Source organism: Tupaia chinensis, unplaced genomic scaffold (genome assembly GCF_000334495.1).
Source record: "Tupaia chinensis unplaced genomic scaffold, TupChi_1.0 Scaffold000178_1, whole genome shotgun sequence".
In the NCBI taxonomy this organism is placed as follows: Eukaryota; Metazoa; Chordata; class Mammalia; order Scandentia; family Tupaiidae; genus Tupaia; species Tupaia belangeri.
Window position 1 is genome coordinate 439,655 of NW_006159653.1, and position 2,352 is coordinate 442,006.

Below are 2,352 nucleotides of genomic sequence, written 5' to 3' on the forward strand. Positions count from 1 at the left end.
CGTCGGCGGATGGGACGTGGCCCTGCGACCGGAGCGCAGCGTTTGGGGGACGCAGGGCGGGAGAGGGTGGAGGGCCACGTGAGACTCACGCGGGGGGCGAGGTCACCGAGCCGAGGCCGCGCCGGTCGTGGGTTGGCTAGCACAGGAGCTGCGGTGCAGCGAGGGCGTGGAAGCCCACCCGGCCTGGGAGCCCACAGGCGTAGTTGTCGCTCAGGGCACCGAGTCGCAAGTCGTGCCCAGCGCGAAGGAGGGCGCCGGTCTCGGACACCAGAGGCTCACCTGCCGCCCCGCAGCGTCCTGCGCCCTTCCCTCCCCGGCCCGCGTGGGCCCGCGCTGGAAGTTCTGCGCCTGGCCTCGAGGTCCTGCAGCCCAGAGCGCTGCTTGGATGTGTCAGAAACACGTTTGGGGAAAAGAGTAAAATGCTTCTTGTGCCTAGGGGACTTGCGCCTCAAGAGATGGCTCCCGGGAACCAGCAGTTAGCATAATGGCTATGTCGCTGGACTCCCACGTAGTCGACCGCGGTTCGTGTCCCGGACCCGGTGGCTTAAAGCTCACGCCAGGCGCGTGTGCGTGCGTGCCCAAGATCCCGAGAGGAGAATGGAGGAGAAGGGATTGCGGCATGACCATCCCACCTGGGGGGTGATTTCTCGCTTTCTGTCTCTATGTCTCTCTCTGTCTGTCTGTCTGGCGAGCGCATGCCCCCTATAGCGAAAACCTCTCCAAAAAAAAAAAAAAAAAGAGGTGGCTCCCCTGGTCCCCAGCGCTGGGTGGGGTCACTCCGCGTGTTACACGGGAACAGATGTCTGCAGATGCGAGACTTAGCAAAGAAAGGAAACAATAAGAGCGCCATAAGGAAACTTGGGCAACTTTTTCAAAGTCTCAGGGAAGAGAAGGGTTTTGTAAGCATGGCACAAAATCCCGCTGATGTTGAGACAAGACAGATTCCTTTACAGAAAGGACCATGCTGCGGAGCAAAACTGCAGAAGCAAAATTCAGAACGGGAGGGACCTGGTACCAGCTTCTCACACAGGGCTGGCCCCAGGAAAGTTAGCAACAAGTTAATAATTGACAGCTCCAGGTCAGCAGTGCCAGCTCTCCTGTAGAAACTCCCTCAGGGTGCCTCAAAAGGACGGGGCCCTCTTTGGACGCAAATTGAAAAGCACTGAGGTCACTTTCACCTAAAAAAACTGGCAAAGATCAAAAAGATTGACCATACGCAAAGGGGAGCCTGTGGGTGGCATTTGGTGCAGCCAGGGAGCCTTAGGGCCAGCAGACTGGGCCTTCGGACTGGCCTGCCCAAGAAAAGAGCCCATAGCTCCCACTCAGCGGTCCTCCCGGAGGCTCCCGCAGGCATTTCAGGGACCTGTGAGGGTGCCCGTGTCCATCACGCGCTGAGATCAGGAGTGTCCTCAGGACCCAGACACCACGCTACAGCGGTCAGCATAGCGTCACCATATCCCGGAAAGGACCAGAAAGCACAGCGCTGGCTGGGAGTGGTCTTCAGACACAGCATTAGCTGAAAAACTATGGGAGAGCGCTTGTTCAGGCTTGGAGTGTCTGCGAGGTCTAGCAGCAGGCCACCCCAGGGCAGGCCACCCTGGTTGACCTTTGGGGAGGAGAACCAGGCATCTGTTGGGCTTGGGGGCCCTCTCTGTTGGTACCTTTTGAACATTGTATTGGTGGAGGGGTGAGGGTTTACAGAGGGTGGAAGGAAGCTGAGCCCTACTCCACAGACTCATTACAGCAGGGAAGGGGAGGTGGAGGGCATTGGCCAAGGAAGCTCTGGTGCTGGCCCAAAGAGATGGTTCTTTTGTTTCCCTGGAATCTGGGCTGGGCTTTCCACAGCCCCAGCTGCAGGGACCTGGTGGTTCTTGGTTTAAAGGGACAGAGGTCAGACCTGGGTTTCGCTGAGTGGGGACCTAGGCTGCTGCGCTGCACCCTGCTGGCAACTCACGTTGGGCGCCAATCTGCGGGCCCCACGTTGGGCGCCAATCTGCCGGGGACCAGCCTCGGCGGGGGTGGGTTGGCTCGTCGGAGGCGACACTGGAAAGAAAGGAAGACTAAGGCCTGGTGCCTTTTCATGCACGTCCTCAGCCGGACACTCCCAGAGATCGCTCTCTGAGGAGTGACAACTGTTAGGAATCATCGTGCCTTTTTATTGAAAATGCGATACATGCAAGTAAATGGGAGAAGGGCTACGTGTACTAATTATCAATTCATAAAGTTTTAACAATAGCAACCATTCAGGGTTTGATTAAGGGCAGGTCTATTAATCATCGATACAGTTCAACAATTGTTTGATTGATGAAAGCAGGTTCCTGGTAACTTCAAGCAGTGCAGTTTCAGGAAACA

At 57.1% G+C, this 2,352-nt stretch overlaps 1 protein-coding gene across 1 annotated transcript in view; it reads right to left on the minus strand.

Annotated features, from left to right (window-relative positions):
* The window catches only part of PGAP6 (post-GPI attachment to proteins 6), a 27,151-nt gene that overhangs the window by 24,030 nt on the left and 769 nt on the right, over positions 1–2,352 (minus strand). Inside the window, exon 2 of the mRNA XM_027770997.1 lies at positions 1,955–2,043. Coding sequence (XP_027626798.1) covers positions 1,955–2,043 — 89 coding nt within the window. The remainder of the gene's footprint in view (positions 1–1,954; positions 2,044–2,352) is intronic.